The sequence below is a fragment of the Tursiops truncatus genome, chromosome 3 (genome assembly GCF_011762595.2).
Source record: "Tursiops truncatus isolate mTurTru1 chromosome 3, mTurTru1.mat.Y, whole genome shotgun sequence".
In the NCBI taxonomy this organism is placed as follows: domain Eukaryota; kingdom Metazoa; phylum Chordata; class Mammalia; order Artiodactyla; family Delphinidae; genus Tursiops; species Tursiops truncatus.
Genome location: NC_047036.1, coordinates 72,396,065 through 72,411,217, shown reverse-complemented (window position 1 = coordinate 72,411,217; position 15,153 = coordinate 72,396,065). Strand labels below are relative to the sequence as shown.

Below are 15,153 nucleotides of genomic sequence, written 5' to 3'. Positions count from 1 at the left end.
TGCGGGCCTCTCACTGTTGTGGCCTCTCCCGTTGCGGAGCACAGGCTCCGGATGCGCAGGCTCAGTGGCCATGGCTCACGGGCCCAGCCACTCTGCGGCATGTGGGATCTTCCCGGACCGGGGCACGAACCCGTGTCCCCTGATCGGCAGGCGGACTCTCCACCACTGCACCACCAGGGAAGCCCGATAGGTTAGTTTTAAATTGAAGATGTTCATTAGGAGCAAGCCTGCAATTTCTTTCACCTCACTGTTTGTTCTGTTATTCTAACTAGTTTTTATTGGAAATCTAGTACGTGTCAAAAAAGTTTTTTATGAGTGCTAGAAACACAGCAATGAGCAAGACAGGGGAGTCCTGATCTAATGGAGTTTACGTTCTAGGAGAAGGGGAGTAGGGAGCGAGGAAGGGGAATGAATACAACAAATGAACAAGAGGATTCAGATACCGATATATGATATAAAGCAAACATAATGAGGATGCGATATTGTGGGGCGGGAGAGCTACTCAGGGAGGCTGTTCTGAGGTGATACTATGGTTGCTGAGTGTGAATGAAGGATGGATGAATGAATACATGAATGAGCAAAGCACTAGTATAGAACTTTCCAGGCTTAGAGACTAACTGGAACCCAAGACCCAAGACAAGAAGGAGGTGGCATGTTTAAGGCCCTGAAAAGAGTCCACTGTCACTGGTGCTGGGTGAACGGGTGGAGATGGGAGGAGGAGAGATCAATGTAGGCAGGCGTGATCCTCATGGTCTGTTGGATGCAGGTCAGAAGTTTCTCTTTTAGTGCAGTAGGAAGTCACTGAAGGATTTTAGGTGGGAGAGTGACTTGAGCTGATTTAGTCTTGCAAAGGACTACTGTGGCTGCTGAGAAGAGAATAGATTATAAAGAAAGGGGCCAAAGCAAAACCATGGGTAATAATTTGGACACTACTATAAAAGAGAGATGGCTTAGATGAGTATGATAAAGGTAAAGATTGACAGAAAAGGATACAATTGAGATATCCTCTGGAAGAAGAGAGATAAAATGCATTTAATTTCCAAATATGGTTAATCCTATACATATTTTTCAAAGGGGATATCCATACTAAAATAGTTTTAAAACATGCAAAAATTGAGAATATCAATTCAGAAGCTGACTTTCATTTAACTTTGATTTCTGTATTCCAGAAGGATCAAGGGCATAGATTGGGTTGGGGTGCGGCTTAGAGGTGAGGTCTGGGGTTGCTGTGGAATTTCTCCGTTTCCAGGCCCATAAAATCATTTGCACATGCCATCTTCTACACGTGAAACCTGGCCAGGAAATGCACTTGGTTGTTGATATGTGACATGTAACTTTTTCAACTTGGCAATAACATTCACGCTTACAACAAAAACATAGTGCCTGAAACCAGGTTCCTCCTCATCCCTGGCAGAACACAAAGTACACGTTCCCAGGAGATGGGATCCAAATGGGGCTCTGCCAGAAAGGTGGTTCTGGACTCACACAACTAACAAGCCGATAGAAAACGCTACTTTACTTGTATAACTGCTGTTATTTTGGCCCTCTTATACACCTTTTGGCATAGTATATGATGTAAAAAAAGAATAGTTGCTTTGCTCAGGAACTTAAAGTTCAGTTAGGCAGATAGGCAATTAAGTGTAAGACACTGTAGGTAAAGCAAGAAGCTAAAACTCAGGCACAGCTTCCTGGGACTTACAGATGTATATGGAAACATAAAAACCAATTTTGTGAGGGCCAGTCATTGAAAAGAGCCACAAAAGGAAGCAAGATGTTGAGGAGCTAAAAAGATTAAAGAGAGGCCTACTAACATGATTACTCTAGTAGCAAATGTTAACTATACTTCAATAAAGCTACAAAAATAAAACTGATTGTGGAAATGGGTACACAACTCGGTGAATACACTAAAAGCCACTGAATTGTACACTTTCAATGGCTGCAATGTATGGCATGTGAATTCAATCTCAACAAGGCTTTTTTTTCTTTTTTTTTTAAGCTGTCTGCAGGAGACCATGCTGTTATGCTCCATGGAAGTGGAGGGGAAAGGCACCATTGAAGGGTTCTGAGGTGTCTTTCTCAGACAGAGATGGGGCATTGGGCCTGGGCAAGTAATGTAACCTTTTGGGGTCTCAGATTTTTCATGTGCAATGCAGAGGCAATCATAATAATACTGACGGTCTCACAGGGTGTCGTAAGGATTACATGGAATTACGCAGATCAAGGGCTTACGGTAGTCCTTAGCTGTACTGTTTCGTTAAATAGTGTCCCTTTGTTAAAAATATGCCTATTCCCAATAGGAATAAAACCAAAAATAAGTAAATGGGACGTAATCAAACCTACAAGCTTCTGTACAGCAAAGGAAACCATAAACAAAATGAAAAGACAACGTAAGGACTGGGAGAAAATATTTGCAAATGATGCGACCAACAAGGGTTTAATTTCCAAAATATACAAATGGCTTATATAACTCAAAAACAAAACAACAAAAAAAAAAAACCCAATCAAAAAATGGGCAGAAGATCTAAATAAACATTTCTCCAAAGAAGACATACATATGGCCAATAGGCACATGAAAAGATGCTCATCATCACTATTATTAGAGAAATGCAATTCAAAACTACAAAGAGGTACCACCTCACAACAGTCAGAATGGCCATTATTTAAAAAGTCTAAAAATAATAAACGTTGGAGACAGTATGGAGAAAAGGGAACCCTCTTACACAGTTGGTGGGAACGTAAACTGATGCAGCCATTATGGAAAACAGCATGGAGGTTCCTCGAAAAAAACTAAAAACAGAGTTGCCATATGATCCAGCAATCCCACTCCTGGGCATATGCCCAGACAAAACTATAATTGGAAAAGATGTATGCACCCCTATGTTCATAGCAGCACTATTTACAATAGACAAAACAAGGAAACAACCTAAATGTCCACTGAAAGATGAATGGATAAAGAAGATATGGGGGGTGTGTGTGTGTGTGTATCTATCTACCTATCTAGATAGATACACACACACACACACACACACACACACACACACACACACACACACACACACACTGGAATATTACTCAGCCATAGAAAAGAATGAAATAATGCCACCTTCAGCAACATGGATGAACTTAGAGATTACCATACTAAGCAAAATAAGTCAGAAGGAGAAAGACAAATACCATATGATATCACCTATATGGGGGATCTAAAATACGGCACAAATTAACACATCTACATCCTCACAGACACAGAGGACAGATGTGTGGCTGTCAGGGGGTGGCGGGGGAGGGAAGGATTGGGGGTTTGGGATTAGCAGATGCAAACTACTATATATAGCATGGATAAACAAGAAGGTCCTACTGTATAGCACAGGGAACTATATTCAATATCCTGTGATAAATATTATTCAGCCATAAAAAGAAACGAAATGGAGTTATTGGTAGTGAAGTGGATGGACCTAGAGACTGTCATACAGAGTGAAGTAAGTCAGAAAGAGAAAAACAAATACCGTATGCTAACACATATATATGGAATCTAAAAAAAAAAATGGTTCTGAAGAACGTAGGGGCAGGACAGGAATAAAGATGCAGACGTAGAGAATGGACTTGAGGACACGGGGAGAGGGAAGGGTAAGCTGGGACGAAGTGAGAGAGTGGCATGGACTTATATATACTACCAAATGTAAAAAAGGTGGCTAGTGGGAAGCAGCCGCATAGCACAGGGAGATCAGCTCCGTGCTTTGTGACCACCTGGAGGGGTGGGATAGGGAGGGTGGGAGGGAGATGCAAGAGGGAGGAGATGTGGGGATATATGTATATGTATAGCTGATTCACTGTGTTATAAACAGAAACTAACACACCATTGAAAAGCAATTATACTCCAATAAAGATGTTAAAATAAAAATATCCTGTGATAAACCATAATGGAAAAGAATATGAAAAAGAATATATGTATAACTGAGTCACTCTGCTGTACAGCAGAAATTAACACAACATTGTAAATCAACTATACTTCTATAAATTTTTTTTAAATACCTATTGCAAATTTCAAATGTACACACATCCACATTCCCAAGGTCAAACCATATACACACAGACACACATGCAGTTTTTTTTCAAATATCTATCTATATCTCTACCGTTCTTAAGGTTCTAACAATGCAACACAAGCAATAAAGACACAACACTTAGAAGATACTTAAGATTAGGAGGAAAAAATCACATTTGAAAAATATAAACAAAGCAAAAATTAATAGTGTCTAAAGATAATGCAGACCAACAATAAAAACCCTTCTGGGAGAGTACAGTGAGAGGTGTGATAATAGGCATGATAGAGCCAATTATTTAAAAACAGTGGGGCCGAAGAAACTTTCACCTCCCTTGCTGTTGATTTAAGAAAACCTCCGGAAGAGAAAAGCAGGCTCAGCTCTCCAGAGGGCATTAGGAAGCGTTGGACTCAGAGCAGAACCCAACGGGCCTCTGCAGTGTTGTGTGGCAGCAGGAATCATCCTTACCCTCCGCCTTTGCCCCTCGTTTGTTCCCTAGGCCTTGTGTTTTAAGATTTTTGAACATGACCTATTATCCTCTTAACAACTCTGCAAGGCAGGCATTCTTATTATTTTTTCTTATTTTTTTTTTGCTGTACGCGGGCCTCTCACTGCTGTGGCCTCTCCCGTTGCGGAGCACAGGCTCCGGACGCGCAGGCTCAGCGGCCATGCCTCACGGGCCCAGCCGCTCCACGGCATGTGGGATCTTCCCGGACCGGGGCACGAACCCATGTCCCCTGCATCGGCAGGCGGACCCCCAACCACTGCGCCACCAGGGAAGCCCAGGCATTCTTATTATTTTTCCAATGATTTTCCGATTGCAGCTCAGAGATATTCCGCCATTTGGTCCTCTAATTCCAAAAATGGGACTCTTCCTCCTACATTCCATATTTGTTACTTAAAGTTCTTTAGAGCTATCATTAAACTTTCATAAAAACATTTTTTCTCAGATGCTGATTTTCCTTACTTAGGGAGATCAAAAGAAGACTTTTAAAAGTCAAGGATAGTTTATATTTTTGAGGCTGTAACAGAAGATTCCAAACTGGTATTTTCTGGTAAAGTCTGGATTTGCTTCACAATTTTTCCTAGTAACAAAAGCCATGTTGCAAACATGATAATGTCACTGTAGCCTCATTCAGAATATTACTCACTCTTTCTGTTGCTTTGCTACTTCAGCACTTGGGAAAGTTTGAATTTCCCAGTAGTGTGACCATGATACTATTTTTGTATCTTCAGCGTCCACTTATTTTCAATTTAGTGAATCTACGGTTGAGCTGAATTTTGAAAGCTTGCTGGAAAAAAGGAGCTGGATTTTATTATTAAAAGATTTTAAGAATAAAAAATTTTGATATATAAATATGTTCTTAAGAAGAAAGCAAACATGAAACTTATTATTTCTTCAAGTTTTCCTCCATTTAAATACCAATATCATCTTAATCCCTCAAAGCACATACTTGTGAATAGCATAATATTAATATTTTTGGTTGTAGAATGGATTATAACATTATTTGATAAACACTAGCTACAGATTTACTTCATGACTGATTGCAAGTTTACGTGAAATTCAATAATAATAATACCAAAAATGTAAGGTCATCAAAGAAAATTTGGATTCAAGAAATGCAGGGAAAAAACGAGCTCAAACTAGAGCTTTAATTGTCTCCTAGGTATAACATGATTAGGTTAGGCACACGAGCAGGAAGTTACTTGTCTTAGGCATAAAAAATGTCAAAGTAATCAAAAAGTATAAATAAAAACATGGATCACAGAGAAATTTACCAATTCCTATTACCCTTTCATCAAACTGCTAAAGAAAGTTCTATTTCAAGAAAATAAAAATACCAATGTGGGAGGGGGAGTGGGATGGGAGAAGAGGAGACCTACCCCTTTGGTGGGTGGTAGCTGGTAGCCCCAGGGTCCAGCTTCCCTTCAGCGAGCTTTTTATATCAGAGGCGCCAGAGCTGTTCCCGCTTCTTGTGCCCCAACAGGTCCCTTCTTTCACCGCCAATCTTCTCTCAGGTGTGGTCTGAAACAACCCTTCCATTTCCTCCCGATCGACTGAACTCCCTAACCTTTTGTGTCTTATTTTCATCATCTCTCACCAAGGTTTCCAGTGACTTTGTTCTTGCCAAACTGGAGGACTAATCTCCCACTGATGCTAAATCCTTCCATTTGAAACATCTTTTCCTTCCTTGGCCTCAGAAACTTTAACTATGCTTTAGTTAGCTGCTTCTAACGATCCTTCTCATTCCACACAGCACAGTGTCTTAAAACACACAGATTTTGGAAGCAGATGGACTTGAGTTCAGACCCTTCCAGCTGCCACATTCTAGCTCTGAAGGTTAGGGCAGGTAACTGAACTTCTTTCCATTTGTAAAATAGGGATGATAAAAGTACCCACCTCATCTGGTTGTTACAAGGAGTGAATAAAGCAATACATGTAAATGTTTTACGGCACAGTTCAGTGCCATAAAGGCAAGCCCTTGTGACATTAGTTACATGTATTCTATAATCAGGTTCTCTCCTCAACCTGTCCCAAAGAACTATTTTATAGTGTCAACACTTGTTTATGTAGCTAACATTGAAATCACTAGCTTAAATGTGCTATGAGAACTCTAAATTCCTAATGCCCAAAATTGCATGTATCCTTCTCCATCTATTAAAACTTCTGGCCTTTTCTATTTAAGTCAAATGACTTAAATAAGAAAAGGCTATCTATCTCTTTGGTGATAGGGTAAATCTCATTAATTCACGATTTATGAGGCAGTATACGTAGTGGTTAAAGGGTGCTTACGCTCAATTTCCAGTTCTGTAACGTATCGCTACGTGACCTAGGACAAATAACTTAAAACTCTTTGTGCCTCGGTTTCCTCAGTTGTAAAATAGGAAGAGTACTAGTGCCAACCTCATATAATGCTTAGTAGGTATTATATTAATGTTTATTAACACGTTTATTAAATAAAATAAAATTTACAGTGTGACCTTTGTATTGATTTAAATAGAAAACTAAAACAGTAATACTTTCATAGCACAAAACAGGGTGTTTTTTATTAGTTCCTCTTCTTTCCTTTGAATTCTCATTGCCACTACCACTGTCCACTGCCACTGGTTACGTGACCCAAGGTAACCAGATGATGGTAGAAGCTCCCCACCCTGCCTCTCTAAACCCATCTCCAGGCATTCTTCTATTTTAATCCATTTTTTATTTAAACCCTAATTGCCAGATCAATCCTTTGGAACAATCCTTTCACACTGTGCCCTTTCGGACTACTCCATCGGTGACTCCCACCAATTCTCAGACAATATACAACGACCTCACCTTCGATGGCTTATCTAGTTCCCTATGCCAGGGGCAGGTCTTACCTAAGTGGAATTCCCAGGGTCACTAAACCCTTCAGGTCTTTATTCTTGTTCTTTTCCCCTGCCTAGAATGTGCCACATCCTATTTCTTCAAATCTTATCCATCTTTCAACAACCAAGTCTGATTCCACTTGCTCTGTGGAGCCTTTTCAAGCTAAGGCCCTCACCCACAGCTTATGCAATACTACCTAGTATCCTAGAGAAGAGGAGACTTTCTTCTACATACAACTTGGTTCTCACCATAAGGTTCATTTTCAGACTGTTATCTACATGCTTCATGTGTATATATCTTGCCTGGTATTTCCCGTTGCACAATCTCAATACTGTGCATATGGTAGATGAGGTGGAAGCAGATGAGTTCATAGATTAATGATGATCTTGATGGGGGATAAGTCGGGTTTGTTCAATTTTTTTTTTTGCTTTAATTTCACTGCTGGATCATTGAATGGGCATTCATAGTCATGAATAGTGATACTATTTTGGCCACATTAATAAGCATACCTAAACTAGAATCAAATAGTTTAATAAGTTCAACTCAAATGTATATTCATATCTGTGTGCAGAATGCTCTTTATTCATGTTCACCAAATTAATGTCTATGTGAAGGAAAGGTACAGTTAAATACCTAACAATTTTTTGTATAAAAAATAAAAGCCTTACATACTCAATACTATTGAAGTGGAGGAGCTTACAAGCTCTTTATAGGAAAGACATGGTGGTGGAGGTGCTGGTTACACCTTCTTTCTAGTGGTTTACGTCCACGTACAATACCGAGAAGTTCTGCAAGTGTGAAATGCTATGAGAAAGACCAAAATAAAAGTCTGGTCTGCACTCTCAGTCCTACATTAGTTCCCATGTCTGAGGATCTTTTCTTAGTAACCCAGGAGGAAGAAAAGAAAGCCAGAAGGAAACGGTAGCCGAAGTTTTCCCTTCAGGATGGAAAGATAAATGTTTGTAAGCGGTTTCAAGACAATGACACTTTAAATGAAGTAAAAATTTAATTAATGGAATTTCTTACAGAAATTATTTTTAGAGTAAAGAAAATAGGTTAGTACTATGGGTTTAGTAATAATAATAATAGTAATAATAAAAACAATAACAGCAACAGCAGCAACAACAACCAGAAATGTATCTGGGTCCTAACAGAGCTAACCTCATCTCTCAACTAGTGGGATCCAGAAACCCACCCAGATTTAATGATTTAGTATCTGAATTTTAACAAGATGCCTACATCCAACTTTAGGAAACACTTTCCTAATCCATTTACATCTACACGAACAAATGATCATAAATGTTTCACTGAATAATGATCCTTCGTGCTTCCCAATCCTCAAAACAAGGTCCAATTTTTATTCTTGTACTCAAACTCTTAAATTCCTTTTTCTTAAATAACAAAAGCAGAAATAACAAAGGATACCCTGCTTAACAAGCAATTAACTAAAACTTCCAGCCAATGAAAAATCTGTTCTGAGTAATGAACATTTTACAATTTCTGTCTGACTCTGCTTCAATCCAAAAAGATATGCCTATAAGATACATGTTTTCAGACCCTACACACACAATGACTTTCCTGAGCTGACAGACTCAACACAACACAAGCTGCCAGGAGAGAAACCAGACCCTGGAGTAGCCATAAGGAATCAGTACTGAAGAGGTCACAGTTGGCTTCTGGCTTTCTTCACGTACAGTCAATGATTCTGCATCTCAAAAGTGCTAGATACTCAAAGCTAAAATAACATAATAACATAAATTGAAGATTAAAGCAGAATCTATTGGCAGGAGTATCTACACAGAATCCTACCCGGGAAACAAAATGACATTGCAAGACGACATCCCAAAGCATTACAGAATGAGGAAACTGGACAAGTCACTTACAGTCCAACTTTTTGCTAAATTCCAGAGGACTGTCCTCTGAATTTTAAGGCGATTTCCTTGTCCCTTCTTATGGAGAGGGCCTATGGAAGCTAAAACTCCCATACATCCAGCGGCTACCCAAAATTCATATTTAAGTATTTCAAATTCTCAGATATTCGGTGTCATCTGAATTCAGAGAGTATTTTTACATACATTTTTTTCTAGACTAATTTGCTCTTCAGTTTCAGAAAAAGGTGCTTAAGCCATGCAAACAAAAAACAGAGAAAACAAACAAACAAACAAACGTTTCCCTCTGGTTAAGTTTATTAATCAGAGTAAATGCAGTTCTATCTTATCATCTTTCTATGAGGAAACTTCTGTTCTTTTTTTAGATTTGGAGAATTGCTTTTACTGACAGAACCCCCAGAACTGAGAACCCTGAACTGCAAACTTGTCCTTTGTCCTAGTTGTTTACCAGCCTTATCAGGGCACACATGGGCTGGCAATGTGATTCTAAGATAAAAATTCCTAAGATATAATTAGATGTTTTTCCAAGAAATATCACCAATGCCATGAAAATTTGTTTGCTCTCTTCTCCTTCATATTTAAAGATAATGATCTCACAATTTCTTGCCATTTAATCATTTTCTTTTAGATGAGTGAGAAACATTAACTTGGCACTGAAGAAAAATACATACTTTTTTTTTTTTTTTTTTTTTTTTTTTTGCGGTACGCGGGCCTCTCACTGTTGTGGCCTCTCCCGTTGCGGAGCACAGGCTCCGGACGCGCAGGCTCAGAGGCCATGGCTCACGGGCCCAGCCGCTCCGCGGCACGTGGGATCCTCCCGGATCGGGGCACGAAACCGTGCTCCCTGCATCGGCAGGCGGACTCTCAACCACTGCGCCACCAGGGAAGCCTCGAAAAATACATACTTTTAAAATAAACAATACTGAAAACACAGATCTTATCTTAAAACTTCTGCGACATTTAAACATACTTTTCTCCAACAACGCACTTCTTAAAGCTTATACAACATAAATATAATGAAAATAATGTTATACCCCTGAATTTAACTATAAATGATAAATGACAGAAAGATATAGTCCAAGCTAGTGATGCACAAGCTTTCTTACCGTGCCTTTCAGACTCATTAGTTCAATTCTGAACAAAGGGGATAAAAAGAGAAAGGTAGAAAATCACAAATGCACGTTTGCTAAGTTGCAGAATACTCTCTAGCCCAGTGCAAGAAGTGCTGTGAAAACATCTTAAGTTCTCTACTGAACTCCATCTTTGCTAGAGACTAAAAACCGGTTTTGCAAAAAAAAAAAAAAAATCTTTTACTGCCACCTGCTGGTAATTTATAGTCAGTGGTTCTCAAAGATGCTTGAACGACACAAATTCTAGATTAAAGCAGAATCTTTTGTCTTTTAAAGGAAGAACATTAGATACAATATATGTTTCGAGAAACACAGACTATCACATTTTCCTGATGCTGATTGCTTCCCTCACTGACACACTGCCCTAAAAGGAAGTCAGAGGCCATTACATTTTTATTCTTCCCCTTTCCACAAAAGCCATTCGACTTAGTCCTAGGCCAGCAATAAAGATTTAAAACCAAATGGTCTTGGCAGACCTGTCTACAGAGTATTCACAACTCAAACACTTGAGGTCAGCTAGAGAAATTTTACTCTTTTAGCCAAAGACCCACAGGCCAAACTGTATTTTTTAAGACTTCTCTACAGGAAACTTAAACTGTAAGAATGTGAACATATAGTTGATGGAGGATCCCAAATGAGAGGTCCAAGACTGGAACTGGAATCCTCCCACTGGCAAGATTCTGTAACTGGAGATATAAACGTGATTTTAAAATTCATAAATGAAAGGATAGGCTCAAGTTCCTGCAGTCAGCTTCATTCCTTTTTTTTGGAGAGTCTAAGAATTTTTCAAAGGCTTTGCTAAAAGGTTTTAAAGGAGAAAATTATTCTCTTTAATTTAGAGAGTATTTTTAAAAATCAAAGTAGATAGGTAAAACATTTTGAGGAAACAGTACTTTCTATCCACAACCTATCAACAATTCTTCCTGCCAAAAATAAACTACGGAAGTTCTTTTTTAGTTACGTCACATGATAAGTCATACATTGTAGGATTTTTCATGCCACGTTGCTTTATCTATTCTAAAAATATACTGAATAACATGGATTTGACTATTTTCTCCAAAATTAATGTTAAGTATAATGTGAATCTGAAGGCAGTGTCCCAAGATATAAATCCTGTCTTTTTTTTACATCCCTAGACATGAGCAAATTTGTCTGCTAGGACACTGAAGAGTTGTCTGTAATTCTATGGTTCTATAATTAAGACTTGTACAAATTCTGCTGCCAAAAAATCACCAGAGTGGGTGGTGAATACAGCCAAGTAAACTCTAATTATGGAAGGTGGGTTTTCTAAGATCTTAAATACAAGAAGCAAAGGCAAGATCAGACAACTAAGATAGCTACCAAGGCAATATAAATAGTCTTGTCAAACTCAATGTAAGCCCCCCTTTGGTAACAGCTGTTACCTCTCATAGTTCATAGGTACTTTAAAAGCACAATCTGGGATCTTCTACTTAGAATTCAGCACTTCATTGTTCCCTAAAAAATAGAGTTATGAAATTTACTCATGTCATTTTCACTCCTGGGACCAAAAAAGGCAAGAGAAGTCCAATGTCCCAGATAATCTTCCATTTTATATTTCAGCTCCTCCTCTAGTATTATTTTTAAAGGTTCTGTTTGGAGTTCAATAGAATGCCATTAGCATTCTAAAATGTGTGCAACTCCTAAGTGTAGGGACAGCACAATAAATTTACGTAAACTGAACACATGCATACACCAGCACACAATCAGGCACCAGCATTTTCTGCACTTCAGAAGTGCACCCACCTACCCAGAAATGAGGAAATTTTATAAAACAATATTACAAAGTTTTCTCAATAATAACATTATATAGTGTATTCTTCCGGTTGAAACTGTAATTACAGTCTTTAAGTAGAAGTGATTATGCTTTTTCCTGTTTGCTTATATAGATGTCTATGCCCATCTTACTCCTAATCAACAAACTGCATGAATTTCTCATTTGAGCCCACCCCAAATATCACCTCCTCTGTGAAGACTTCCCTTACCTTCGCAGAAATATTAAGTCCTCAACTATATTTACAAATAGTCTGTGTTCACACTAATTACACTGCATTAGAGTTATTTGTATGTACATCTACTGTTCCAGACTGTGAATATCTTATGGACAGAAAAGGCATTTAATTTCATCTTTTTGATCTGCCTTCCGGGCTTTAAACTGTGTGGTTTAAAATGCATGCTAATGAATGACTCAATGCTTTTCACACTATTTCTTCTGCCATAGAAACGGTTTTTCAAAAAAGAATGTTCTACCAAACTGTATTCTATAATATTAAATGAAGCAAAATATATTATCCAGATGTCTTAAAGTATATATCATTTTGGGCTTCCCTGGTGGCGCAGTGGTTAAGAATCCGCCTGCCAATGAAGGGGACACGGGTTCAAGCCCTAGTCCGGGAAGATCCCACATGCCACGGAGCAACTAAACTCATGCACTACAACTACTGAGCCTGTGCTCTAGAGCCCGCAAGCCAGAACTACTGAGCCCCCGTGCCACAACTACTGAAGCCCGCACACCTAGAGCCCGTGCTCCACAACAAGAGAAGCCACCGCAACGAGAAGCTGCACAGGGCAACGAAGAGTAGTCCCTGCTCATCGCAACTAGAGAAAGCCTGCGCGCAGCAACAAAGACCCAATGCAGCCAAATATAAATAAATAAATAAATAAATAAATAAATAAATAAAATATATCATTTTAATGCCCTCCATATAAAGGATCTGTAACAGAGCATATTTTATTCAGATTAAATTAAAATGTGCTCATTTTAACATATATACACATTAGTAATACATAAATTGACAATATGATGCTTCACGATAAGCAGCAGTTATTTTCTTGTAAGCGGCGACACTAAGGTATTTCTCTGTAGAAAGTTCACAAAAGACACTTTTTAGACCTGATACTCTCATTTCCTCTTACTGCTCTCCTTCCCCAGCCTCCTCCACTACAACTTAAACAAGCTTATTTCAACTAAATTGAGATTAAACTTTACTTATACTCAAGGATCACAGAAGAAGAAACATGAACATCACATGAAAGTGGGAAATCCCAGCGCTCTCCTACCTGTGTACCTAAGCTGGCTGCCATCATGTGAGTCAGAAGTTTAGCTGCAAACATGGAATACTTGGCACAGAAGATATGGGAAAGAACAGCCAGGCAGAGACCTGTAGAAACAAAAAAAGCGCATGTGTGGTTTTACAATCCATGAATAAACAGAAGCATGGTAAAATCTCTGGAAAAGGTAAGCACATAAGGCCGCATAGCGCAACATCTCAGGGAACATTCATGTTCCAATTTTAATCCAGTCCACTTGACAAGACATATAAAATCCTCACACTTATTAAGCCCAAGGGTAACTTTAAATTTCAAATATCTACTTGCTTATTTCCCTACTAAAAGGAAAGCACAAATTAAGCAGATTAATAATTTAGACAAGTTTTACTGTTTAAGGAAAGAATCAAATTCCAATCTAATTTTCCATGATCAGGTGGCTTGCTAAATAGAGATATTTAGGGAGGTGAATAGGATTTTTCAGGCATAAAATTGTGAATGGTGCTACCAAAACTCAGGTTTGGTAATTACCCCTTTTTGTCTACTAGAAATAATTATGTAATTACAACAGTGGTGATTATGAATTTTTAAAGCAACCTTATGCTCCTGGGTGCCAAAACCAGGAACAAAATGTGTTCTTTCTCACTGAGATGATTTTTAACCTAAACATCTACATTTCCAAGTAGTGTGAAGAACATTATTCTTATTTTCTTTAAATCTACTTGAATTCACCTACCTATACTACTTCAAGGGGAAGATCAGAATCTCAAGACTAACGCATAAATCTTTTATCTTGCAATTTGTATAAATTTCTTTTAATGTTAGGTTTTAAATGTAGAATGTATATATATTTTAAAAATATTTCCTGCCTTTTAAAATTTAAATGTGCTGCACAAAGTAACCTATTTGCTTTATCACTTAAGCCTTTTACTCCACTCTCATCCTCAGTAGGGTTATTTTGTCTAAGAAGTGTTGAAACATAACAACTGGCTTGTGTATGCTGCTTTGCCCTGTACTCTGCATGCATTAGCTCATTCATCAACGCCTCCGTGGCAAGCAGGAGACGCTGCATTTGTTTAACATTTTGTTTCTTCATTATCTTTTCTGAAGCCATGGAACAAACTTCTCAAGTACGTACACCACACGTTGGCATAAGTGGACTGGGCATCTGCAAAATGCGCACATGGGGTCTGTGACTAATTGTCAGCACAGAAATGCCTCTCAGAAATCCTTCTGGGAAAAGCTTTCAATATGTTTAGGTTCGCGTTAGGTAGACAAAGTTCCACACAAGAAGTGAGGCTTTGCATTAGCCAAGGCTTTCAGCCTAGAAATTTGGCCAAGAAATCAGGAGTAATCCACTTTTAGGAAGGCTGCCATGAGGTGTTCTGGGACAGGTGCGCAGGTCCTGGGGCTGCCTGCCCAATCCTCCCACACAGGTACACAGTGTAGCCAGAAACTGCATTGTTACTTAGGTAGCTTATAAACGATTTAAGCTGTTGCTCCAAACTCACAAATGTACACTTTGAACTTCCTGTGATGGTCAGAGTCACCTTCAACTGAAGGTTCAGGTTGAGTGTGACAGTGTGTGTATATGAGTGTGTGTGTGGAGGGGGTCTGTGTGTGTTACCACACTGACTTAAAAGCAGGGCCTTGGAAGTCTCATTTCATTGCCGGCC

At 38.8% G+C, this 15,153-nt stretch overlaps 1 protein-coding gene across 1 annotated transcript in view; it reads right to left on the bottom strand.

Annotated features, from left to right (window-relative positions):
• Nucleotides 1-15,153, bottom strand: part of ADGRV1 (adhesion G protein-coupled receptor V1) — a 564,070-nt gene that overhangs the window by 280,465 nt on the left and 268,452 nt on the right. Inside the window, exon 83 of the mRNA XM_073801943.1 lies at nucleotides 13,490-13,590. Coding sequence (XP_073658044.1) covers nucleotides 13,490-13,590 — 101 coding nt within the window. The remainder of the gene's footprint in view (nucleotides 1-13,489; nucleotides 13,591-15,153) is intronic.